The 25,631-nt window shown below is 48.2% G+C and overlaps 1 protein-coding gene across 1 annotated transcript in view; it reads left to right on the top strand.

Annotated features, from left to right (window-relative positions):
* FGD5 (FYVE, RhoGEF and PH domain containing 5) overlaps window positions 1–25,631 on the top strand; it is a 116,747-nt gene that overhangs the window by 80,578 nt on the left and 10,538 nt on the right. The window contains exons 6-12 of the mRNA XM_037730142.1: window positions 8,147–8,307; window positions 8,579–8,735; window positions 9,375–9,462; window positions 11,031–11,081; window positions 11,629–11,687; window positions 18,588–18,659; window positions 21,031–21,099. Of these exons, the coding sequence (XP_037586070.1) occupies window positions 8,147–8,307; window positions 8,579–8,735; window positions 9,375–9,462; window positions 11,031–11,081; window positions 11,629–11,687; window positions 18,588–18,659; window positions 21,031–21,099 (657 nt within the window). The remainder of the gene's footprint in view (window positions 1–8,146; window positions 8,308–8,578; window positions 8,736–9,374; window positions 9,463–11,030; window positions 11,082–11,628; window positions 11,688–18,587; window positions 18,660–21,030; window positions 21,100–25,631) is intronic.

Genomic DNA, 25,631 nt, shown 5'->3' on the forward strand with positions numbered 1-25,631 from the left:
TGTTTTGCTTTCTGTCACATGAGATTGGTTTAGCCTGTTCTTGAACCTCACAGGAATGGAATAATAAATTATGTACTCTTAAATATCAGGCTGCTTTAGCTCAACAGTCTGTGAGATTCAGATAGCTGTTCATGGGTATCAGCGTTCTTTGGTAGGCATAGTCCACAGTTGGGTTGTCTGTGCTCCTGTGCATGAACACGTGGGTGGCTTCCCATTTGGGCTATTAGAAAGCTGCCGTGAACGTCACCATAAATACCTGCAGTCATTTCTCCTTGGTATTTACCCAGGAGAGGAACTGCAGGGTCACAGGATAAGCATAGACATAGCTTTTCTAGCAACTGCCAGGTAGGTTAACAAAGAGGTTAAAACAATATATGTTCCCCCTCTAGTGTATGAGAACATTCATTCCACACTCGTGCCAACATCTTGGTATCTTTGTCGGCCTCTGTACTCGCGGCCGTTCTGGCAATTGTGTAGTGGTGTCTCCCTGTGGCTCAGTTTGCATTTCCCTGATGATTAAAACAATTGAATCCTTCATTCTGTTTGTTAGCCATTGGGAACGCTCTTTTGAATGTTCCCTTTCCTTTTTTTTTTTTAAATTGAGATATCTTTTTCATATTGTTCTTAGTAGCTCTTCAAGTATTCTGGACACAAGTCCACCTTCAGATCTGAGCATTGTGCATATTTTCTCAATCTGTGACTTCCCTACCTACTTTTTCTTAACAGCTTTATTGAGATATAAGTCTCATGCAGTACATTTCAGTCCTTCAAAGTGTAAAATTTCACGGTTTTCAGTTGAGCGATCATTGCACACACAGTCACACACTACACCCAAACCATACTCCACTCCTCAGCTCCTCTTTTACCTCAGGGCCTTTGCACCTGCGGTCCCTTCTGCCTGGAGCACTTGCCTCTTGTCCCAGTGTAGGCACTGCCTCCTTGGAAGGCTTTCCTGTGGCCAAGCCAGGTCTCCCTTCTCTGGTTTGCTGGTTCCTATGGTTTTCCCATCACAACACTTAAGCCCCTGTGTTGACATGGTCTTTTTACTCACGGCTTTGGAACGGTTACCCAGATTGCACACTCTCTGAGGGCGGAAGTGCATCTCTCTATGCTCCCACTGTCTCCTCCGGGCTTGGTGCAAAGCAGGCACTCGGAATATTTGCTGAATGAATAAAGGAATGAGGGCCAGGTGCCTCCTACCCGCTTCCTCCCTCTCAGATAGCTGCCAGGTCACTGAGATGTGATGGTGGACCCAAGTTGATGAGACAGCAGTACCCTTTCAGGGAGTGATGGATGGTGAGGCTGGCACTCAGCACTTCCAGCCAGTACATGAGTTTTAAGAACAGATGTTTGTGGCAATTCTGATTATGCTCCAGTTTTTGAAGTGAGTCATGTTGGTGATGGCAGTCCTGCCCATTGGGACTAAGTCGATCAGTGAGAATTAATTATAGACGAGAAACCAGCTTGCAGAGCAATTAATATTAAGCTCCCTGGAGAGTGGTGCAAATACAGCCGGCCTTGTCTTTGCCTGTTCTTCCTTTTCTCTCCCAGCACTGTACAATTGACAAAGCAGTTGTAATCATTAGGAAGAGCCTCTCTGCAGCCTCCTGCTATACTTTGTGGTACTGATCTCCATTTTACAGGTGAGAAAACTGAGGCTCAGACAGGCGACAGCTTGCCTAGTTGTTCAGTACCCTGTGGTGTGTTTGGGCTTGAGTCCAGCCCAGAGCAAATGAGAGTGTGTTCAAAGCCCTCTGTCAGCCAGTGCCCATGCAAGAGGGGACATTGCCTTCATCAGGATACACAGCTGTTTTCTTCCTTTTCCTGGGATGCCAGGGCTGAGAAAAGCCTGCAGGGCTGGAAGCTGGGTCCTAAACATGGAGACTCACAGGGAAAGAGTTGTGGAGTCCTCCTGACCCAGGTCAGCAGGGACACCTCCACCCCAGCCTCAGAATGACCCCAGTGCCCCAGAGCCAATTGTGGCAGAAGTCCGAATGACCCACGACCTCCATCCAGCTGCCCTCTGCACCTGCCGCCCTCCTCACCACCCTCGTCTTCTCTGTATTCTAAAACATGCTTTCAGGAAAGGCTCTGATAGCTCTTGTACAAGGACATTCAGTTTCTCTTGACAGCTCAGGCGTGTAGCCTCCTCATAGGAACACACATGCCTTCATCCCAGAGAGTCCATTTGCTAGTTCAAGACTCATCCCCTTAAGGGTTTCTGACCTTCATGTTGGGGCTGGAGGTTTCCTGAGATCTTGAATCATGCTGGACTGGGGCTGGCCAGTCTGGGGCAGGAACCAGCTCATCCTCCCTCCTTGGGACTGTAAGCCAGGGTGGGTTGCCCTCTGTGTGCCCTCCCCATAGTTCCGGCCAGAACAGGTCACAGCAGCAGGAGGTCAGCACCAGACAGGATGAGGTGTTCAGGAAGCACAGACCTTTGTAAACTCCATATCTGCTCTCCCTGTCTGATGGTGCAGGCACGCGCCTGTCGGCAGATGTTGGACGCACGGTGCGAGGGGGTCTCTCAGCCTCTATGTCTCACCTTGGAGCCCTCCTTTCTTCTCCCTTCGTGTCCCCTCCCTTTTTCCCTTCTCCTCTTTCTCCCCTTCTCCCCTTTTTTCTCTCTCTTCTTCTCTGCCCCCCTCTCTCTCCTTCTCCCCCCGCCATGCTTGTATACTGGCTCTGCTTCCTTGGTTTTCTTTCTCTCTCTCCCCATTTCCCCTCTCTGTCCCATCCCACCTCCCTGTCCTCTTTTCTACCCCTTGTTGTTCCCCTGCAAGGAGGGGTAGAAAAGCTTCTGGCCTTCACTTGGGGAGAGAAGGCCACAAAGGCTTCCTGGAGGAAGGGCTGCCCATCCTCTCTCAGGCACTTTCCACTTTTAGATCCTTATATAAAAAAGACCCTTATTTATTTTATTTTATTTTTTGATACAGGGTCTAGTTCTATCACACAGGCTGGAGTGCAGTGACACCATCACAACTCACTGCAGTTTCAACCTCCCAGATTCAAGTGATCCTCCCACCTCAGTATCCCAAGTAGCTGGAAATATAGACAGGCACCACCATGCCTGGAGAATGTTTAAATTTTTTGCAGAGTCTTGCCATACTGCCCCAGCTGGTGTCCATCCAACTCTTGGGCTTAAGCGATCCTCCTGCCTTGGCCTTCGAAGGTGCTGGGATTACAGATGCGAGCCACTGCATCTGACCTAAAGAAGACCATCCAGCAGTAGAAGCTGTCCAGCAAACCAGGCTTGGTGGCTCATGCCTGTAATCCCAACACTTTGGGAGGTCGCGCTGAGCAGATCACCTGAGGTTAAGAGTTCAAGAGCAGCCTGGCCAACATGGTGAAACCCTGTCTCTACTAAAAACACATAAAATTAGCTGGGCGTGGCAGTGGGTGCTTGTGATCTCAGCTATTCAGAAGGCTGAGGCAGGAGAATCACTTGGACCTGGGAGGCGGAGGTTTCAGTGAGCCCAGATTGTGCTATTACACTCCAGACTGGGCAACAAGAGCGAAACTCCATCTCAGAAATAGAAAGAAGCTGTCCAGCAGTGGGGTGAGATGTCTTGCCCCATAGGGAGCTCCCCATCAGGGAGACAGTCAAACAAGGCAGAGGAATCATCTTTCCTGAGTGTTCAGGGTGATTCGAACTTCTCTGTTTGGGCAAGAGTGCATTATCTCTGACCCTGGGATTTTCCCAATATGCATTGCTCCACAGCTCAAGGTGGTTTCAGGATTCCTACCCTCACCCCTAGCTGTGTATTTAAAATTGTAGAGCTAGGTCTCATGCAAGAGCAAATGTATTTGAAGATAAAATATTTTTCTTGTGAGAACTATATTCTTTATAAATTTTTGTTCTTTAATTTATTAAAAAATCTATAATAGATGTACATAGTTTCAGAGTATGTGATAATTTAATATGTTATATAATCTGTAAAGAGCAAATCAGTGTACTTGGAATATGTATCACCCTAAATATTTCTCTTTATGCTGGAAACATTCAAATTATTCTCTTCTAGTTATTTGTTTGGTTATTTATTTGCGTATTTTTAGAGGCAGAGTCTCACTCTGTCACCCAGGTTGAAGTGCAGCAACGCGACCATAGCTCACCGCAGCCTGGAACTCCTGGGATCAAGCCATCTTCCCACTTCACCAAGTAATACTTGGAACTATAGCGATGCACCAACAAGCCCAGCTAACCTTTTAAATTTTTTGTAACGACGGGGTCTCACTATATTGCCCAGGCTGGTCTTGAGCTCCTGACTTCATAGTCCTGCCTTGGCTTCCCAAAATGCTGGGATTATAGATGTGAGCCACCATGCCTGGCCTCTTCTAGCTATTTTGAAATGTACAATTCATTATTGTAACCTATAGTCACCATACTGATTTATCTAACACTGGGTCTTATTATTTTTTTCTTTCTTTTTTTTTTTGTTTGTATGTTTTGTTGTTGTTGTTGTTGTTAGAGACAGATTCTCACTCTGTCACCCAGGCTGGAGTGCAGTGGTGCAGTCTTGCTTACTGCAACCTCTGCCTCCCAGGTTCAGGTGACCCTCTTGCCTCAGCCTCCCGAGTAGCTGGGATTACAGGCGCCCACCATCATGTCTGGCTAATTTTTGTATTTTTAGTAGAGACGGGGTTTCACCATGCTGGCCAGGTTGGTCTCGAACTCCTGACCTCAGGTGATCTACCTGCCTCTGCCTCCCAAAGTACTGGGATTACAGGTGTGACCCACTGCACCCGCCCTTATTTCTTCTATCAAAATGTATATCTGTAGGCATTAATCATCTGCTCTTCATTGCCACCCCCTTCCCTCCTCTGTTAGCTACCAGCCTACTTTCTGTCTTCATGAAATCCACTTTTTTAGCTCCGATATATGAGTGAGAATATGCAATATTTGTCTTTCTGTGCTTGATTTATTTCACTTAACATAATGATCTCCTGTTGCATCTGTGTTGCTGCAAATGATAGTATTTCATTCTTTTTTATGGCTGAATACTATTCCATTGTGTATATATGCCACATTTTCTTTATCCATTCATCTGTTGAAGTGCACTTAGGTTGAATCTATACTTTAGGTATTGTGAATAGTGCTGCAAAAAACAAGGGCTGCAGATATCTTTTTGATATATTTGGTTTTCTTTTAAATATCTATTCAGTAGTGGAATTACTAGAGCATTTGGTCATTCTTCTTCTTCTTTTTTTAACCTTTTTTTTTTTTTTTTTTTNTTTTTGAGACGGGGTCTCTCACTCTGTCACCCAGGCTAGAGTGCAGTGACACAATCATGGCTCACTGCAGGATTGACCCCCTGGGCTCAAGCAGTCCTCCTGCCTCGGGCTCCTGAGTAGCTGAGACTACAGGTGCAGGCCCAGCTAATTTTTTTTTAAATGAGATCTTGCTATATTGCCCAGGCTGGTCTCAAACTCTTGGCCTCAAGTGATCTTCCCAGTAGTTCTATTTTGAATGTTTTAGGAACCTTCATACTGTTCCCTGTAGTGGCTGTACTATTTTACATTCTCGCTAACAAGTGTTCCCATTTCTCGGCATCTTCGCCAGCATCTGTCTTGGCCTGTATTTTTGATAAAAGCCATTTTCACAGGGGTAAGATGATACCTCATTGTAGTTTTGATTTGCATGTCTCTGATGATTATGATGTTGAGCATTTTTTCATATACCTATTGACCATTTGCATGTCTTCTTTAGAGAAATATCTGTTCAAATCTTTTGCCCATTTTTAAATCAGATTATGTGGGCTTTTTTGCTATTTGAGTTGTGTGAGTTCCTTATGTATTTTGGTGGTTAATCTTTTATCAGATGAATAGGTTGTATAAGTTTTCTCTCATTCTGGGGGTTGTGACTTGACTTCGTTGATTGTTTTCTTTGCTGTGCAGAAGCTTTTTAGATTGACACAGTCCCATTTGTCTATTTTTGCTTTGGTTGCCTATGCTTTTGAGGTCTTGTGCAGAAAGTCTTCACCTAGTCCCATGTTCTAGGGTATTTCTCCAACGTTTTCTTCTAGTGCTTCATAGTTGGAGGTCTTAGATTTAAGTCTTTAATCCATTTTGATTTGGCTTTTGTGTAGAAGAGATCTAGTTTCATTCTTCTGCATATAGTTATTCAGTTTTCCCAGCACCATTTATGGAAGAGACTGTCCTTGCCCCAGTGTATGTTCTTGGCACCTTTGTCAAAGATGAGTTGGCTGTAATTGTGTGGATTTATACCTGGGTTCACAGACAACAAGTTTTTTTTTTTTTTTTTTTGAGAAAGATGGGATCTTACTCTGTCACCCAGGCAGAGTTTACTGCAGGCTTGACCTCCCGAGCTCAGGTGATCCTCCTAGCCTCCCGAGTAGCTGTGACCACAGATGCCTGCCACCCCATCCAGCTAATGTTCACATTTTTTTGTAGAGATGGGATTTTCCCACGTTGCCCAGGCTGGTCTTGGACTCCTAGATACAAGTGATCCCCCAGCCTTGTCCTTAAGTGCTGATATTAAAGGCATGAGCTACTGCACCCAGCCGACAAGATCTTAAACTCAGAAAAACCAAAGATTCCACCAAGAAACTATTAGAACTGATAAACAAATTCAGCAAAGTTGCAGGATGCAAAGTCAAAATACAAAAATCAGTAGCATTTCTATATACCAACAGTGAACAATCTGAAAAAGAAATACGAAAGCAATCCCATTTATCCTAACTATAAAGGATTTAAAATACCTAGGAATCAGTTTAACCAAAGAAGTGAAAGGTCTATACAAGGAAAACCATAAAACACTGATGAAAGAAATTGAAGAGGACACACACAAAAAAGGAGATGTTCCATGCTCATGGATTAGAGGAACTAATATTGCTAAAATGACAATGCTCCCCAAAGCAATGTATAGATCCAATATAATCCCTATCAAAATTCCAAAGACATTCTTCACAAAAATAGAAGATAAGTCCTAAGATTTACCTGGAACCACAAAAGACCTAACAGCCAAAGCAATCCCAAACAAAAAGAACAAAGCTGGGAGCATCACACTACCTGACTTCAAAATTTACTACGAAGTTTTAGCCACCAAATCAGCACAGTACTTGCATTAAAAACAGGATACATGGAACAGACTAGGGAACCCAGATATAATTCTTATATTTATTAAATTGATTTTAGTTGTAGAAGTACATTAATCATGACAGATTTTAGAAAATAGAGACAGGATGAACAGTCATTCCTAACTCCACTCCTGACGCGGCCACTGCACGTTGTCCTGTCCGAGCTTTCTCCTCTGCTCACTTTTTACACTGTTATGTCAGGGTGGTGGAAACAGCTCTGCATCCCTTCTTGATTGCTGGACACTATGATGTGAATATTTCTATGTAGCCACCACCTTTATCATTTTTAGTGACTGCTTAATACACCATAGGGTGGATGCCTATTATTTCCTTAGATTTTGTTTTAAAACAACATAGCACATGAACCTCTTCAAAGATGGATAATGAGAAAGCAAAAACCTTCTGCTTTTTAAAAATTTTTTTTGTGTGACAGAGTCTCACTCTGTCACCCAGGCTGGAGTGCAATGGCATGATCTCAGCTCACTGCAACCTTGGCCTCCTGGGTTCAGGCGATTCTCCTGCCTCAGACTCCTGAGTAGCTGGGTCTACAGGCATGTGCCACCACACCCGGCTAATTTTTTGTATTTTTGGTAAAGACGGGGTTTCACTGTGTTAGCCAGGATAGTCTCGATCTCCTGACCTCGTGATCCGTCTGCCTTGGCCTCCGAAACTGCTGGGATTACAGGCATGAACCACCATGCCCAGTCTAACCTTCTGCTTCTTTAAAGAAGAAATTACACAATCTCTCTCCCATCTTGTAAAGGAAGTGTGTTCACCAAGTGGCCACAGGAGAGGAGAGCAAGCATGTGTTGAGCCCTGCTCTGTGGCAGGTGTTGGGTTGGGTGTCAGCTCAGGCAGTCCTATGGTCACCAGGTACATGTGGCCATCTCTGTTTTGTAGGTGAGACCATTGGGTCTAGAAACACTGGCTTAAGGTCTCACAGCTGTCTTCACGTAGGGCAGGGCTCCAAAGCCCCAGGGGAGATCTGCCAAGGAGGGCTTGTGCTCAGTCCTATCAACCTGTGGGTAACAGGCCTTTTGGTGTTTCAGGATTTCCATGGAGCTGTCATGAGGGCCTTGGATGACATGGACCATGAAGGCAGAGACACATTGGCCCGGGAGGAACTGAGACAGGGCCTGAGTGAACTCCCAGCCATTTACGAACTTCACCAAGGCATCCTGGAGGAGCTGGAGGAAAGGCTGTCAAATTGGTGAGCAGTCCCTGGACCCCAAGGCTCCACTTTTGTTGCACTGGGAGAATGGAGAGGGATAAAAACACCACCGTATGAAATGGGATCTCCATTTGGTGGATGGGAAAGCCAAACTCAGAAGTGTTAAGTCATTTACTCAAAGTAAAACAACTATGCAAGGGTTGAGCTGGGATCTGCACCCAGGGATATGACTCCAGGCCCCCGCTTCTAACCCTCTGTTGGTTACAAGGCTGAGTTCTCAGCGTCCCATCCCCCTCCCCCCTGACTGCAGGGAGAGCCAGCAGAAGGTAGCTGACGTCTTCCTGACCCGGGAGCAGGGGTTTGATCACCACGCCACTCACATCCTGCAGTTCGACAGGTACCTAGGTCTGCTCAGTGAGAATTGCCTCCACTCTCCCCGGCTGGCAGCTGCTGTCCGTGAATTTGAGGTGGGTCACTTGATCCTCTGAGACCCTGCTGTAAGGATGCAGGGGTTGGGCGAAGGGCTTAATGCAAATCAGTGGGACATCTTAGTAGGTCTGGGGCTGGGGAGCAGACAGGGAAAACCTGGCCAGAAGGATGAGAGGATGACCCATCAGGAAGGAGAACCCTGAACATCCCCTGTTGGGCAGCAGATGACAGTGCAGTGAGTGCTACCCACAGGAAGGATCTCAGGGGTAGTTTTCTTGTCCCAGTTGATAAGCACCAACCAAGCTAGTGCCCCAGCCATTGGAATGTTCAAGGAAATTCCCAGTACTAGCCACAAACTGGGGATCCAGTTTTCCTGGGCAGAAAAAGAGGGAGCTTTCCTCCATTGATAAGATTAAGAGGGAAGCAGGGACTCAGAGAGGCTTGATACGGAGTAGAGCACCAACTGGTAACATGATGGAGTGAGCAATTAGTTACAGTAGGGCCGGGCTAATCCAGAAGGGCTTCCTGCAGGAGGAGAACCTGGTTTTGGAGATGAGGGAGAAGCTCCTCTGGGCCGGGAAGAGGTGTGGATGGGATGGCGTACATGGGCTGCTGTAAGCCTGGTGCCCTCGGGAGGAATTTCTGATAAGGTTTTTCCTCCCCTCTCTTGAGAGCAGCAGAATGTACAAGGAGGTGGCCAGACTGCAAAGCATCGGCTGCTGCGGGTGGTTCAGCGCCTCTTCCAGTACCAAGTGCTCCTCACAGGTGGGCCCCACAGGAGCTCATGGGGGACTGAGGTGGAGGGGCAGGGAAGGCCTCTGAGGAGGGGTGGAGGCGACTGTGGCAGGCAGGTGTTGGGGAAGGATGGCCTCTGCCTTCACCTTTCCCTCCAGTTGAGCTTTGAGCCCCATGAACCATCTCCTGCCACCTTAGAAAGCTCCCTCCAGTGGCCATCCCAACCCTAAAACACAAAAACCCGGTGATACCCCTCCCCAGCTTGCACTTCCTCCCTGCCTCAGCTGGCCATCTCTTCATTTCACTGGAGCCCTCCTTGTGGCCACATTAGTGGGCATTTTTAGCCTTGGACCTGATAGACCCCTCACCACTTCCTGCTTTCGAGTGTTTTCCTCTGGGTTTCTGTGGCATATTCTCTCACACTTCCCTCCCATCTCTGTCCCTTCTCTGTCTCTGCTGGTGTCCTCCCGTCCTCCAGTGCACCATAAACATCAGAGCTTCTCAGGGCTCAGTCCAGGGTCACCTTCCCTTCCCTTCCCTCTCTGTGCCCTTTCCCCTATCTCTGCCTGCTGGAAACACCCACTTCTCTGTTCCGAGCTCCAGACCCATTTATCCAACTGCCTCCCAAATAAACAAGGACTCCTGCCCTGGGCAACTGATGTCCTAGTGAGAGAGACAGACCGTACATATGTAGGCATGGATATGTAATTCCAGGTAACAACTGGGGCTCCTCAAAAATACATTAGGGCCAGGGACTAGAGAATTCATTCATCTAATCCAAAAACTATTTATTGAGTGTACCAAGTCCCACTCTGGATGCTGGAGATGCAGCAGTGAATCAAACAGCAAACTCAGGGACACTGTGGAGCTTATACCCTAGACAAGCAAATCAGAAAGCCGAAAGATAATGTCTGTTAAGAACTCGTAAGAAAAATAAAACAAGTTAAGGAGACAGAGGGAACAGGGCTGCTGTGTTAGACTCAGTGATCAGGGAAGACCTCTCTGAGGAGGCAGCATTGGACAGAGATCTCAGTAATGTGAGGACATGAGCCATATGAAGATCTGAAGAGAGTGCCAAGCAGAAGGAACAGCAAGTGCAAAGGCTCTGGGGTAGGAACAAGCTTGGCACATTCAATAAAGCCAGCATGGCCAGAACAGAATGAGCAGATGGAAGAGCAGTCACAGGGAGGGACTGGAGGATGCAGAGCCTGGAGAGCATGAATGTACTACAGGTTCCACAGGACTCTGCTGTGTTGATATCTACGTCTTTCTCCACTAGTGGACTGTGTGCTTCTTAAAGATGGATTCACCTTGTTGTGTCTGTCTCCAAGGCATGGCCCAGTGCCAGGCACACAGCAGGCGCTCAGTGGGTGTCTGTTGGATAAGTGAGTGACAAGCAGCTGTGGCAGCAATGCTGACGGTGGTCCTGGGGGCCTGGTTTTATGCTAGCATGGTATTGTGATGGGACCAGCAGGGGAGAGAGGGTACATGCCTCATTCTTCTCGAACCTCCAGCTTTGGCAAGAGAGGGGTCACAGTTGTGGGCAGGAGGGGCTGACCTCGCCAGTAGCTGACTCCTGGCTCTCGTCCTACCAACAGACTATTTAAACAACCTTTGCCCGGACTCCGCCGAGTACGACAGCACACAAGGTGAGTCCCGCAAGAACGCAGAGAGAAGTACTCGAGCCTGCTCTGCCTCCTTGCCCCAAAACCTGGACCCTGCCCCAGTTCCGAGGCCCGGGACATAGTCCCCTCCCCACCAGCTGGGTGGGTTCTGCATATGACACATCCAGGACTTCTTTGAGAACCCCAGCTCTTCTGAGACGGATCCCCCCTCACCTTAGCTGTGGAGACATCCTAGGATGGGAGGACATCCCGTCAGAGGGGGATGGGGGTCACCAGAATTTGGTGACAGGGAGGGGTGTGCCAGGTCTGAAAAGCCTACCGCAGTCTCCCTGTTTCCTCCCAATTCGATGTGGCTGTCCCTTTGTATCACCTGCCAGTATGGTCCCTAATATAACGTATTCAGTTTACAGCCAGGGAAACTGAGGCATGCCTGAGCGTGGTCAAATCACTGTCAAAGTCACTTAGGCAGTAGTGGCCAAGCTGGGGTTGAGGCCTGTGACCTGACACTAGAGTGGGGAGAATTGATGCCCCTCCTGCAGTGGCCCAACTCCTGCTCTGCCTCCCTCCCCAGGTGCACTGAGCCTCATCTCCAAAGTCACAGACCGTGCCAACGACAGCATGGAGCAAGGGGTGAGTGCAGCCCGGTGGCCCCCTTCCTCAGACACAGGTTCCAGGCACCTCCCTACCCGTTCTGGTCAGCCGTCTGGTGCTCCACTTCTAGGAGCTGCGGGCAACTATCTCTCTTGTGGGACTCTACAGAGAGCCTTGGGTTCTGGCTCTGACCCTTGATGTGTGACCTCAGGCCCTGTGTGCCCCTCTCTGGGCCGTTGGTTCACCATTCAGACAATGAGAGGGGCTGCAGACTTGTGGAGAACTGATAAGCAATGCCCCACTGTGGTCCAAGGCCACCCACATCAGCACCTGCGGTGCTTTGTAAACTCCTAGTTCCTGGGCACACCTTAGATCCTCCCAGTCAGAGCTTCTGCATGTAGGATCTAGAGATCTGCATTTTTAATAAGCACTCTGGGTAAATGTTAGGACCACAAAAGTTGGAGAATCACTAGTCCACTAGAATACATGCTTGAAGCACAGATCTGATTCTGACTGTGTGTGACTCTGTTAGACGCTGATCAGGTGTTTGCTGGGTTTCTGCCAAAGAGGGCAGAGTTGACCCTGCATCCAAGCTCCATTCAGGTGACCACCAGGGTTACTTGCGTCCACATGCTCACTGCCCTGCTAAGCTGTAAGCATGTCAGCACTCTGTGTTGAGAATTGTTCCAAGCCCAAGTCCTAGATCACTGAAAAAGAGTTCAGTGACCAGCTAGCTAGTCATGTCTTCTGCAGGCACAGAAGGGAGATGATGTGTGCCAAGGGGGTGCTACGTTTTGCTGTGGTGAACAAATAAGGCATGCATACAGTGAGTCATCCACAGGCAGAAGAGGAGGGGAAATTGCATTTATTGGACACCTGCTATGTGTCAGACTTTGTACTGTTTTGGGGACTGGAGATACAAGGTGATAAGACATGAATCCCAGCCCTCGAGGAAACCTCTGCTTAGTGAAGTAGTAAATATGTGGATGCAAATGACCGTGATAGACGTCATGGGAGAGAATGCCACAGGGTTCAGAAAAGGGAGGCGGCCCTTCCAGCTGAGGCTGCCAGAAGAGATGATACAGGCCAGGTGCGGTGGCTCATGCCTGTTATCCCAGCATTTTGGGAGGCCAAGGCAGGTGGATCACTTGAGGTCAGGAGTTCAAGACCAGCCTGGCCAACATGTTGAAGCCTGTCCCTATTAAAAATATAAAACTTACCTGGGTGTGGTAGCATGCGCCTGTAGTCCTAGCTGTTCGGGATTCTGAGGCTAGAGAATCGCTTGAACCTGGGAGGCGGAGGTTGCAGTGAGCTGAAATCATGGCACTGCACTCCAGCCCGGGCAACAGAGTGAGACTCCATCTTAAAAAAAGAAAAGAAAAAGATATGGAGGTGCCCTGATAGGGAGGATTTGCATACATGCCAGGAAAGCAGAGGGAGAAAAAGGGGTGCCGGGAAGAGGGCTGGCCTGGGCAAAGGCATGGAGGTGGGATGGTACATGCTGGAGTTCAGAGAGCCACCTACCATGGCTGGGAGACAGGGAAAGGATGGCAGGGTAGGAACCAGAGTCCAGGGAGAGAGGTCGGGCTGGCTGGTGAGGGGTGGACTGACACTGGAGGCTGAGCCAGCTGGGTATGAATTACACAGGCCAGTTTCTGGGCGAGTTTCTGCGTGGGTCAGACATGCCCTTTTCTTTCTTTCTTTCTTTCTTTCTTTCTTTCTTTCTTTCTTTCTTTCTTTCTTTCTTTTCTTTCTTTTCTTTCTTTTCTTTCTTTTCTTTCTTTCTTTTTTCTTTTCTTTCTTTCTTCTTTCTTTCTTTTTTAATTATACTTTAAGTTCTGGAGTACATGTGCAGATTGTGCAGGTTTGTTACACAGATATACACATACCATGGTTGTTTGCTGCCTCCATCCCCCTGTCATTTACATTAGGTATTTCTCCTAATGTTATCCCTCCCCAATCCCCTCACCCCCTGCTATCCCTCCCCTAGCTCCCCCACCCCTCGACAGGCTCCAGTGTATGATGTTCCCCTCCCTGTGTTCATGTGTTCTCATTGTTAAACACTCCCTTATGAGTGAGAACATGTGGTGTTTGGTTTTGTTCTTGTGTCAGTTTGCTCAGAATGATGGTTTCTAGCTTCATCCATGTCCCTGCAAAGAACATGAACTCATCCTTTTTTATGGCTACATAGTATTCCATTTGCCACATTTCCTTTATCCAGTCTATCATTGATGGGCATTTGAGTTGGTTCCAAGTCTTTGCTATTGTAAACAATGCCGCAGTAAACGTGTGTGCAAGACATGGCCTTTTCATCTGGCCTTCTCTCTCACTCTGCCCTGCACTGACCTCCCTGCTCCTCATCATTTTGGCATCCTTTATATATAGTGAGAGTCTCTCAATGCAACCAAAAAGGAGAGATGCTTTGGGATCCAGCGCCCTGTAGAGGAATAGCAGCATATGGGCTGGGTTCTCCACATTTCCCTTCAGCCAGGCTGCCTCTGTTTCCAGAGAGAAAAACTAGGTCAGGCAGGGATGCATATTCCCTCCTACAGGAGAGCTTGCACACGCGGCCCCACCCAGAGGAGGAAGCAGAGTAGCCGATAACCAGATACCCTCCTGGCTTTCTCCAGGGCTGAAGTTGGATGCTGTTCTGGGAAGCAGGGGCCAGCTGTGGACAGCTGTGGGCAGCTGCACCAGGCCTGCTCTGGACCAGAGGCCCCCTAGCCCATGCCTGCTTGGATTGGGTGGAGACTGTGCCTGGGACATTTACTCTTTTGCAGTTCCGTGGTGTGGAGCACATTCACATTGCATGCAGCTGTCACACCATTCAACTTCAGAACTTTTCCTCTTCTCAGACTGAAACTCTCTCCCCGTTAAACTCTTAATTCCCCATTTCAGTCTCCTCCCCAGCCCCTGGTAACCACCATTCTGCTTTCTGAATGGATTTTATTTTTTAAAACAATGTTAAATGTACAGAAAGTTTGAGAAGATAGTGCAGAGAGTCTCCATGTATCCCACACACAGCGTTCTCTGTTATGAACATCTTATATGAGTTTGCTACATTTGTTACATCCAAGCACATAATGATACAGGATTATTAACTGAAGACCCTAGTTCATTCAGATTCCCTTAGTTTTGCCTGGTATCTTGTTCCAGAGTCCCATCCAGGATCCTGCATGCTATTTAGAGGCCCTGTCACCTTGGGGTCCCCTTGACTGCAGTAGTTTCTCATTTTCCTTGCTTTTGATGAGCTTGACAGTTTTCAGGATTACTGGTCAGGTATATAGCGGGATGCCCTTCTGGTGGAAATGTCTGATGTTTTTCTCCTGATTAGACTGCCTGTTTGTTTATCTGGGAAGAGGCTCACAGAGGAGTACTTTTCATCTCATCATATGAAGGACACATTCTAGCAACAGGATTTACCACTGTTGATGTTGACCTTGGTCACCTGACTGAAGTCACCTGGTGGCAGGTTTATGCAGCTTACACTTAGGAGTGGGTGTTATGCTCCCTCCCCTTGAGGGCACCACATCTATCTAGGTTATGTGGAATTCTGCCTGGGAGATTTGTCTCTTCTCCCTCATTGGCTAGTGTATCTAGTCATTATATATAAAGAAGTCATTTATATCAGTATGGACTCATGGATATTTATTTTACACTTTGGTTTATAATCCAATACTTCATTATTTTATTTCTTGAATTGTTTCAGCTTTAGCTGTTGGGAGTGTTTTCAGTTGATTTCTGTGCCCTTTTCACATGGCACCATCAATATAGATTTTGAGGGTGTGTGTGTGTGTGTGTGTGTGTGTGTGTGTGTGTGTTTTGAGCACTTCTTTACTCTCTGGCAGTGCAAGATGCTCCAGGATCACTCATCTTATACATTTCCTGGTGTCCCAGTCTTAGAATCAGTCACTTCTCCATGGAACCCTGGTTGCATTAATTGGATAGTTGTATTAGAAGCCAACATACAGACATTAAGTACACTCACTGCTAACGCAGTATCATTTATTTTAAGCTTCCTTAGCTGACAGCAAAGAAATGTATGTGTATACCAACCCTTGCATATACCCATATCTGTAGATATTTCCATACATAACCATCTGTATCTGAATAGTAAACTAACCATGAGTTTTATTTTATTTTTTGCAGAGATGGAGGGCCTACTATATTGCCCAGGCTGGTGCCAAGCAATCCTCTTGCCTCAGCCTTCCAAAGTGCTGGGATTATAGGCATTAGCCACCATGGCCAGCCTTAATTTATTTTTATTTTATAGTATTTTGTGTATTTGTTTTTTACCATGAGTTTTTACCAATGTTTCCTATTCTGATCATCACACTAGCCTCCTCCCCTTGCTTATCTGTAAATTCTCACTCCAATAGTGAGAACCTGGTTCCCACCACCCATAAACTTAATTGCTCAATTTACCTTGAACAGTTTGTGAAAGATATTTTTCCTGGGTATAGAAATCTGGATGGACAGTTTTTCTTTGATGCCACTCCACTGTCTTCTGGCTTACATCATTTCCAGCATAAAGACTGCTGTGATGCTCATGAGTGTCTGTCTTTGTGTAATGTGTCCCTTTTTTTCAGGCTGCCTTTAAGATTTTCTCTTTTGATTTGATTTTGGGAAGTTTGGCTGTGATGCGTCTGTGTATGTTTTGTGGCGGATGGGGTGTGCTTTATCCATTTGTAATTCTTGAGCTTCTTGGATCTGTGGTTTGTTGTCATTCATTAGTTTTGGGAAATCCTCTTGGATGCTCTGTTCTTTTTCTCCACTCTTTGTGTTTCGGTGTGGGTCATCCCCACTAGTCTATCTTCAAGCTCGTGGAGTCTTTCCTCAGCTGTGTTCCCTTTGCTGCTAAGCCTGTCAAAGGCATTCTTTATTTCTGATACTGATTTTTTACTTCTAAAATTTCTACTGGACTCTTTTGTATGGTTTTCATCTCTGCCAAAATCCTCCACCTGCTCATAGGTGGTATTCACCTTTCCTGCCAGGTCCTTTTACACCCCAATCAGAGCTACTTTAAGGTCTGATGGCTCTGACACCTGTGTCCCTTTGCACTGTGGTTTGTGGAATGCTTTCTCCTCTTGAAAATGAGTTGGGGTTGGGGAGTTTTTTGCTTGCTTTTTGTGTTCCTCATAATTTGTTATTGAAAGCCAGGCTTTATGTGTAGAGGCACTGTAGAGACTGAGATAAATCGTATTTACCCCCCAAGGTGGGCAAGCCTCTTTTTCAGTCATGCTGTTCACGGTGGGGGACAGGGCAGTCAGGTCAGTCCAGTCGGCATCTGAGCTGGGTCTGGGTTTTGCTGACATGTCATCAACCTTCAGTGCCTGCCAGGCTTCATGCTTCTCCAGCAGGGGCTGCTGTGACCTGTGGAGTGGGTCAAAGAGCTTTTTTCTCATTCCTGCTCCATATTCAGCTTTTAGCCCTCCCTGCACCACAGGAAGTCTCTCTCTCCATCCTCTGGTCCTTCCCAGAAGCAGGCTACTGCCCTGTGTTACTCAGCGCTGGGCTTATTATGGTGGGCACATGCCTCCATCTGAAGCAGAGCCTGTGAGCCAGGCTCACCCTCCATGGCAGCTGAGCTCTGCAGCTCTGTGGCTGGCCTTAGACAGGTTTCTGGCTTTCCCCCAGCAAGGCATTGATGCATAGTACTGGGTCCAAGGGGTTCCCGCCCCCCTCCTATGGTGCAGCTTTTGCTCTCTTTCCTTAGAGCAGCAGATCTTTGCCTGGGCTCCAAGGGTGGGAGGTCTCCTGGTCCCCCCGGGGAGCTGAAGCCTTGCATGAGAGAGGGCCTGAGGAAGTGGGCAGGGTTTTGCATGTGGCCCTGCCCTACCTTGGTCTTCCTTGTGGGCAGAGACTTGTGAATGAACGCTTTCGAGTAAGGACAGATTCCCTCGGTCTGCAGCTCCCCATTACTCTAAACTGGCACCAGTCCATACTTCTCCTTTAAGAATTTATTGACATTTTCTCTGCTCTCTTCTTACCTTCCTTTAACCAGCCCCCTCTGCCTCCTGTGTGGTGCCAGGGGTGCGGCAGTCCCTGCGTCTCATTCCTCTGTGGATGGGCTTGCCAGGCAGAACCCAGCGCACTTAGATGCCTTGTGACCCCCACTCTCTCACAGGCTGAAGCAGAGTTATGATTTTCAAGGTTATCTGGCTTTTTCTTACTACAATGAGAGCAGTGTTCTCTTGTACTTCCTACATCATAAGCAGAAATGGAACCACAGTTACTCATTTTTTACTACATAAAATTTTACTCCCCAAACCACAGATAATGGAAAGGACTTTTCAGGGTAGATTATCTACCCACAGTGCTCACCTTATGCCTTTAGAACCTGCCCTGTGTAAGGTTAAAGGAGCACCTGCCCACGGTGTGGGGGTGGGCGCTTGTTTCTAGGATTGTGGGGTGCTGTGCAGAGGAGACAGGGGGCTGTCACTTTATATTTTGTGGCTAACTCAGTGAGGTACTGACAGGGCACACTTATTTTTCTAACCATGAGGCTTCACAGAGTATTGACCCAGTTTCCTCTGCAGGTGCTATGTTTTTGGGCTGCTCCCCCTTGAAGACCCCCCTGGGCTGCAAGCCAGGAAAGCCTGAGGCCAGCTTTGGGTCTGGTGAAGTTCTCATGCTCCAGGCCTCATGAGAGATAATGGATTAGAGACAGTAGGAGCTGTTGTCCAGAGAAAAACAGGGATGTTGGGCAGCACAGCAAGGCCAGGCAGCTGCCTCCGTAGCACACGCAGTGATGGTGGTGGCGACCTGCAGACCCAGGCTCAGGTCCCAGTCCTGCCTCGTACAGGAGGTTGGATTTGGGGCAGGCCTTTCCGGGCTTCATTTTTGTCTGAAACAGAAGCAATGCCATGCCTTACGGAGGAGATAAGACGCCTAGAAGGGGCCCTGACCATCTCCCCCTCGCCCCATTCCCACCCACAGGAAAACCTGCAGAAGCTGGTCCACATTGAGCACAGCGTCCGGGGCCAAGGGGATCTCCTCCAGCCAGGAAGGGTGAGTGCCGCCGCCGTGGGCAGGGGCAGAGGGTGGCTGGGCGAGGCTCCGATAAGTCCCATTGTTCACTGGGCTGGCCCCAGACAGGCCTGGCTGCAGGTGCTGTCTACCGTGGAGGGCAGGCAGGCGGGTGGGTGTGGGCTCACTGAACTCTCCTGGCTGCGGCCCTGGGCTGCCTTCCCTGGGATTCCCCACCCCATGTGTTGCCCACAGGGCAGTTAAAGACTCAGAGCCAATTTTTTCATGTTCCCTATGGCTCTCCTCACCTCCAAGAAGAGGAAGCACCAAGTATTTTTAGTGCACAGTTGCTGGGAAAACAGAAAATGATCTCCCAAGAGCAAGTCCCTAGAAAATTTCTTAAAAATAACATTCTTGAAGAGATAAATTCATTCTCTTTAAAGCTTCCAAATGGAAAACATAAAACTCAGCTTAAAAGTAGTAAAAAATATGTTCATTACCAGTTACGCTCCGTAAGGGACAAGAGACAAAGGAATGAAAGTGCATGCTCAGAGGAATTTTACTGGAGATCAGCAGGTGTCTCACGGGTCTGAGGTTCTGTAAAGTTACATTTAGTGTTTTGACCAGGATCATAAGTTTGGCAAACTATTTCTTAAATGTCTATTTGTATATCCAGAATTAAGAGGGCTATAGCAGCTGTTCCCAGGTCTTCATCTGTTTTAGTAGACCTTCAGAGGCTCTGTTCTTGAATGGATTCCTCATGGGTATAGACCAAGGAGGGAGTCATGGCTTGGACCACTTGGAATCCTGAAAGACAGTCTTGAGTATCATGATCCCAAATGTTGAAATCCCAAAAGATCAAAATCCCAAAAATATAATTCTGGAAAAAATAATTTAGAAACATATTTAAAAGATATTTGTATTTTTAAAAAGGGAATTTAAGAAACATAAAAACACAACTGGGCCGGGCACAGTGGCTCACGCCTGTAATACCAGCACTTTGGGAGGCCAAGGTGGGCGGGTCACAAAGTCAAGAGATTGAGACCATCCTGGCCAACATGGTGAAACCTTGTCTCTACTAAAAATACAAAAATTAGCTGGGCGTGGTGGCGTGCACCTGTAGTCTCAGTTAGTAAACTGAGGCAGGAGAATCACTTTAACCCGGGAAACGAAGGTTGCAGTGAGCCAAGATCGTGCCACTGCGCTCCAGCCTGGTGACAGAGCGAGACTCCATCTCAAAACAAAACCAAAAAAGAAACATAAAAACACAACAGAACACTTCACAGGCCACTTTATACAATAAAATTGGCACTAAGAACATACATAATTTTGCAAAATGTTGCTGTATGCTGACAAGAGCTTCGTGGGTCAAACAGTCATGAGCACACAAACCTTACTCCTAAAAAAGTCAAACAGGAAAATTTATCCGTGTATATCAGTACGGTTAGTACTTGCGTGCACCAGCCTCGTAATTCTGGTCATCTGAAATACCATGACAAATAACCAAAGTCTTTTGATGAGCTCAGTTAAAATCTGTGATGGGTCACTATGGTATATGCAGCCACCCACAGAGCTAAGATCTCAGGAAAAATTGTCTTTCACAGAAGCAAGGGTTATCTCCATTCATTGAGGAATTTGGTATTTTTAAGTATATACACAGTGCTTAAACACAAATTAAACATTGTGATAATGTACTTTTCATGAAGTCAAATGTGCAAAAAAACTGCATAAAATGAATTAGAACCTGTAAAAGTTTGTACGCAATTTATACCTCCAGTATTGGAAATGATACAGAATGTAATACAGAGCATGGTGAACTGCTTTCCAGGTTTCCAGGCATTCTCCAGTCCAGTCAAGCTGATGCCTAACAGTTAACCATCACAAATCCACCCCTTGTCAACTTGGCACCCGCATGCATCTTCTGAAGTCATACTTAATTTTCAAACAAAGACAGTAACAGGGTAATAATTCCACCTAACATAATGCAGTTCTTCTGTGATTGCAGTTTTCAGAATTTTGTGAGTGTTTTGTTTTTTTTGAGATAGGGTCTTATTAAGTTGCCCAGGTTGTGGTCTTAGACTCCGGAGCTCAGGTGATCCTTTCAAGTAGCTGAGACTACGGGCACACACCATGGCACCCAGCCTGATTTTTGGAATTTTTGATGTTAAGGATGTTAGACATTGGGGATTTAGACTTTAGGAATTGGCATTCAAGGTGGTGCCTTTCAGGACTACGATCCAGGTCCTGCTCTAGCATCTGTGGCACCTCTCGTGAGCAGGGATTTATCTGCAAGCTGCTCCTAGGTTCTCTGGGAGGCTTTATGATTTAAATTTCCACTCAGGCCTCCCCACACCCTTGTCTGGGATTAAGGGGGCATCAGCCTGACTGCCAAGGTCTGCTTCTCTCTCCACAGGAGTTTCTGAAGGAAGGAACGCTGATGAAAGTAACAGGGAAAAACAGACGCCCCCGGCACCTATTTCTGGTAAGTGCCCGGTCCCCAAGCCGAGCTCTGGAACTGCCAAGTTGTATGAGGTTTTCTAGGACCATTATTCAAGGACAAGTGGAAGTGGGTGGAAGGAGAGTAGAAAAGAGCAGAAATTTGGGGGCGAGGATCATTCCAGACAGCTGAGAGCTTCACCCTTGGAGACCACAGCCCACGGGACATTTGTTATTTGAATGATTTTGAGTGGAATGTTGGCAAAATGTAGTTGCCCACATCTCCACCTTAAATATCTGTCAACCATCTTATCTAATGCTCAGAGAACTGAGGTCCAGAAAGGAAAGTCGCTGTTGGCCAGGCCTCCTGGCAGGATGGTGGCAGAGGCCCAGGAGGGAGCCAGGGGTTGTGACCCAAGTACAGCATTTTCTTTACTGTGTAGGAGATGGGACATAATTGAACGTTTTTGCTTGGACGGCTGTAGTCTTGCCTACCAGGGAGTGTCCAGGCCTAGGGTGTAGCTGTATCAGCGTCAGTGGCTGCTAAGTGCCCCAATCATGGGACCCCCAAGTGGCCATGCCTTTTAAGCCCTCTGCTGGGCAGTTTTCCTCCTGCTCCTGCTCTTCTGCTCTCATGCCTTGTTCCTGTCTGCCACAGCTGCCTCTCCCAGCCTCCTTGTACTTCGTTAGAGCATCGTGTGCAGTGGGAGAGACAGGCCGTGGCAAGAGCCTACGAGCTTGCTCTGTTCCAGGCGTTGACTGAGTGCTCGTGTGTGCTGATGCTAGAAACAAAGAAAGAAAAATCCCAGATCTTGCCTTCAGCCTTCAGAGTCCAATGGGAGGGAGAAGCAAGCAGACAATCCATTGTAAATGCAGAGTTTTGAGCATGATATGGAGGATCTCGGGGGCTGTGGAAGCAAAGAGGACTAAGGAGGGCCGGGGGTAAAGAGAAGAGGCGGCACAGCCACGGCAGCGCTGCAGTGTATGGAGTGTCTGCTGGGTGTGCACGCTGTGCTCAGTGTTTCCTGTGTTTCCTGAAGAATATTCTACCCAAATTCATCCCTGGAGGAAGGATGGGAGTTTGGCATGTGCACCAAAGAAGGACGTTTCCGGAGAGGGAAGTGCCTAGGCAAAGGCTAGAGGCGTGAGGACCATGGTGTGTTGGAAGAGCTCTGTGAGCCTCAAGAAGTCTTTGTCTGCAGCCAGACCCTTCTGCTCCTGAGTGGGGCTTTCCCCATGCCCTGAATAGGTCCAACCCATAGAGGGGCCACTTGAGGGCTGACCTCCAGAGAGTGCTGGTGGTGCTGGTGGAGAAATCCTGAGCCTGGCCAGGAAGTGTGGAGCCTGCGGGGCCGGCAGTGTGTGCTGGGCCCCGACGGCTGGTGTCCTCAGGCTCTGCCTGAGGCACCAGGTAACCCAAGTCCAGAGTCTTCCTCCTTTCTCTCCCTCCTAAGAGCTATTTCTTCCTTCCCACGAGAACCCCTCACTCTGGCTGGTCGGTGCTGCAGTGGACGAGATTTAGCTGCAGGCAAGAAGAGAATGGACCCCCGGGGGGATTTTGAGAGGGATCTGAGAGCCAAGCAGTAGGTGGCTTAGATTTGGGTTCTCAGAAGGATCACAAAGCCCCTAGAGATGTTTGAGTCCTTTTCTCTAGGTCGTTTTTTTGTTTGTTGTTTGTGTTACCTCCGCTTACACACCTCCAGTGTTGGGGTGCTCACTGCCTGCTTAACATTCATTCATTCTACAGCTTACTGTCTATCTCTTCTGCGTGCCATGATCTGTGCTGGTGTGTAGACATAGCCTCTGTCCTGGTGTGTAGACATAGCCTCTGTCCTGCTGTGGGTCTTGGAGTCTAGTGGTGGAAGCCATTTTTTATTCCATATTAAACAAGTCTAAATTTTAAAAATTGTCTTCATTGAGGAGAAATCCTTGCCCCTGAATGTAGGGGGAGGTAAGAGCCAGATGGAGCTGGTTAGATCCTGCCCCGTGGGACACTTACTTCCTCTGTATCCCTTAGACAGCTCACAGGCATGTGCAGGCCTCAAGTTTCCCACCAGGAAAGTGGAAAGACTGGGTGGTTTTGAGAATTAAATGCCTGGCATTTAAGTATGTGCCTGTTAGGTAGAAGCCGCTTATCTGATAGTAGTCACAACAGTTTCTCCCTTCCTGCTGACAGCTGTCCATGGGACACAGGTCCTCCCTCTCTAACTAGAGCGACAGATCTCATCAGCTCCCTGCCCCAGCACAACTCTGCAGGGAGTTGGTGCCCACAACTGGGTTTCTGTGAATTTCCAAAAGGGAGGCCACATAGGATGGCAGTGGGGAGGCAGACAGACGGGATGCAGACCCCAGATGCAGGCCCCAGCTCTGACAGCGACTGGTGTGAGATCCCGTGGGCACACCCCCAAGCCTCAGTGCCCTAATCTTTAAAACAAGGGAAGCAGTGAAGCTGCAGCTGGAAAAGGGAGGAACTCTGTCATGGCCCCTCAGCTGTTTGCATCTGGCCACCTCCTCTGGCCACACCCCCAATCTCTGCACTTCTCCCAAGGATCTTGAATGCCAGGAACAGACACAGCAGCCTGGCATTTCCCAGTCTGTCCTCGCCCCATCCTCTGCCTCATTTGTCCCTGGTCTTGGCTCACCGGCCCTCAGATACCTTGAGGCTCTTTGAGAAGGGTGCCAGCTCCTCCCCTTCAAGCCATGCTCAGATGGCACCTTCTGTCAAAGCCTAAGCACTGCCCCTGCTTCCCCCGCTCCTCCTCCTCAGGCCCTGCTTCTCTTCCCCACACTGTCCCCATCTGGCATGGCCCTTTATCGGAACATCTCTCTCCCTCAGGGATAGGCCCAGGTCCCTCTGGTTCCCTCGCTGTGATTAGGCCATAAGCCCCTGCAGTCTGAACCTGGGTTCTTTGTTCCTCTGGCTCAGCACACCCCTTCTACTGAGCAGTGTTGACAACTCTCTAATGGAGGGGTACATGGGAGGAGGGTGGCCCCACAGGTGCTCAAGCCAGGGAGTGCCATGGTGAACAAACACACTTAGGAAGAATTTTTCTTCCTCAAAGGTGCCAGTTTCAGAAAATAATCTGAACTGCAGAACAGAGTTGGGGCATCTGGGCACCTGCGCCCAGTAGTTTTGTTAGACTGTGGAAAGTGTCCCACCAGGCCCCGACATCCCTGAGCTGTCATGATGGGCTCCTCCTCCTTCCTCCAAGCTGGGGCTGTAAAGCACATACTTTTTGAAGCAGACAGGAGAGCCATGGGCAAATTTGGAGGCAGCCTGGTCCTGAACCATGAAGGAAATGTCGGGGTGCTCATGGCAGTTGCCATGGTGTCAGGAGATTGAGGGACCATCACAGAGAGGCTAGGGCTGCTCTCCCAAGTGACATAGGCCAGTTCCCTGGGGCTAGGAGGATTCATGGGCAAGGCGGTGTGCAGGTTCACTGTGAGAGCAGCCCTGACATCCTCTCCCGAGCACACTGGAGGAGCACTCGTCAAGCTACCCTGACTTCACTGCCTGCTAGCTGTGACCTCAGGCATGACCTCTGGCCTCTCTGGGCCTCAGTTTCTCCCTCTGGGAAATGGGAACGATGATTATGGTGCCTGCACATTAGGATTGTGAGAGTGAAGTGAGAATGCTCATGTTATGGGCTTGGCCCAGCACCTGGTGCAGAATCAGTGTCAAAGCAACGTAGCACCTGTCACTCTTAGAAGGCAAGGCAAGAACAGGGCTTCACAAACTAGAGCTACAGGCCAACACCAGTAGGACACCAATTTTTGTTAATAAAGTTCTGTTGGAACACACCCACACCTATACCGTTATGGGTCGTCTGTGGTTGCTTTGCATAGCAGCGAAGTTGAGGGGTTGAGGGGTGGAGACAGAGGCCTGAAACATTCAATACCTGGCCCTTACAGGAAAGTGTGCCAACCCCCACCTACTCCAACTCTATTGGGAGACATCAAGGCCCAGAGAGAGGGAAGTGTTCCTGAGGTCCCATAGGGGATCAGTATTGGGCCAGGTCTCCTGCACTGCCATGGCTGGAACTGTGGTCTTGAGAAGAGCTGACTGTGGGAAAACTCATCCATTCTGTTCGCTCGCAGGCTCTATCAGGGAAAAAGAAGTATTCATTCTGACTTTTCACATGTGTTGCCTTGGTCTGTCCTCACACACCCCTACTTTGTTTTCCTCCATGCCTGCGGGGCTCTCCTTGGTTCATGTCAGCACCATGTGTAGAGGGCTTGCCTTGGTTCACATTGGTGCCATGTGTCCAGGACTTATCCTGGTTCATGTTGGTGCCAGATGGCCAGGGCTCACTCTGGTTTATGTTGGCACCATGAGGAGAGGGCTCTCCCTGGTTCATGTTGGCCCATGTGGAGAGGGCTCTCCCTGGTTCGTGTTGGCACCATGTGTCCAGGGCTCTCCCTGGTTCGTGTTGGCACCATGTGTCCAGGGCTCTCCCTGGTTCATGTTGGCACCATGTGTCCAGGGCTCTCCCTGGTTCTTGTTGGCACCATGTGGAGAGGGCTCTCCCTGGTTCATGTTGGCCCATGTGCAGAGGGCTCTCCCTGGTTCGTGTTGGC

The sequence above is a fragment of the Cebus imitator genome, unplaced genomic scaffold (genome assembly GCF_001604975.1).
Source record: "Cebus imitator isolate Cc_AM_T3 unplaced genomic scaffold, Cebus_imitator-1.0 Scaffold332, whole genome shotgun sequence".
NCBI lineage: Eukaryota > Metazoa > Chordata > Mammalia > Primates > Cebidae > Cebus > Cebus imitator.